This window comes from Vavraia culicis (assembly GCF_000192795.1).
Source record: "Vavraia culicis subsp. floridensis unplaced genomic scaffold supercont1.216, whole genome shotgun sequence".
Lineage (NCBI taxonomy): Eukaryota > Fungi > Microsporidia > Pleistophoridae > Vavraia > Vavraia culicis.
This window is the reverse complement of record NW_007360819.1, coordinates 1-825: the sequence shown is the minus strand read 5'-3', so window position 1 is coordinate 825 and position 825 is coordinate 1. Positions and strand designations below refer to the sequence as shown.

Genomic DNA, 825 nt, shown 5'->3' with positions numbered 1-825 from the left:
TATGGCACCGAGCGAGACACAGCTGCCATTCATACTCAAGAGAAGACAGTTTCTGGCTCTTCTTTCGTTTGCGATGACAATCCACAGGTCACAGGGTCAGTCATTTGACAAGGTAGGTGTTTATCTGCACTATCTAGTTTTTGTGCATGGTCAGTTGTACGCAGCTTTGTCGAGAGTGCGCTATGCAAACGGTCTAAGGGTGTATGTTGCTGACAATGGAGACCAAGGAAAGCATGAGAATGGTAAAGTATACACAAGAAATGTTGTGTATAATGAGCTACTGGAATGAAAGTGATTTATTGATTTGTAACCATAGAACAGTTAGTAGAAAGAAATGACCTGATGTTGCAGTTATATTCAAAAGCGCTGTTTTGGTATACTATCCATTCATGCATCCGTTTCTGAAAAACAAGCAGTGCAGCTAGTGATAATAGAAATACTCGGTTAATGTTATGTGAGGTGATAAATAAACGTACTTTAAGAAAATACCAGTAGTAGAAGTGGTAGTAGAATGGTGTAAAACATGTTCTACACAATTTATGTTTTTAAAACTGACTTTGCATATTTACAAAACCAAGCGCATCTTGTTGAGTGCTTAGCATGTCTTCGTGTTTTTATACATCGATCTCATCGGTAAAAAATACTATTTTATCCCTTGCAATGCAACTTGATGTAATGACTACAGACAAGCGGCTGTACACCATTCCAGAAAAGATGGTAAATGACTGCATCCTTTTCAGAGACATTGTAAATATGACTGATCAATGCTCACCAATTAACATTCTCATGCATTCCTCTGTTTTAGAGTTTATAATGGGATTCTCT

General features: G+C 37.7%; 1 protein-coding gene across 1 annotated transcript; it reads left to right on the top strand.

Moving 5' to 3' along the window:
• Window position 1: 1 nt before the first annotated feature.
• On the top strand, window positions 2–289 carry VCUG_02724 (uncharacterized protein; the record flags this gene model as incomplete). The annotated part of the gene is made up of 1 exon (XM_008077542.1): window positions 2–289. The coding sequence occupies one exon, from the start codon at window positions 2–4 to the stop codon at window positions 287–289; it is 288 nt and encodes a 95-aa protein (XP_008075733.1).
• Window positions 290–825: the final 536 nt, after the last annotated feature.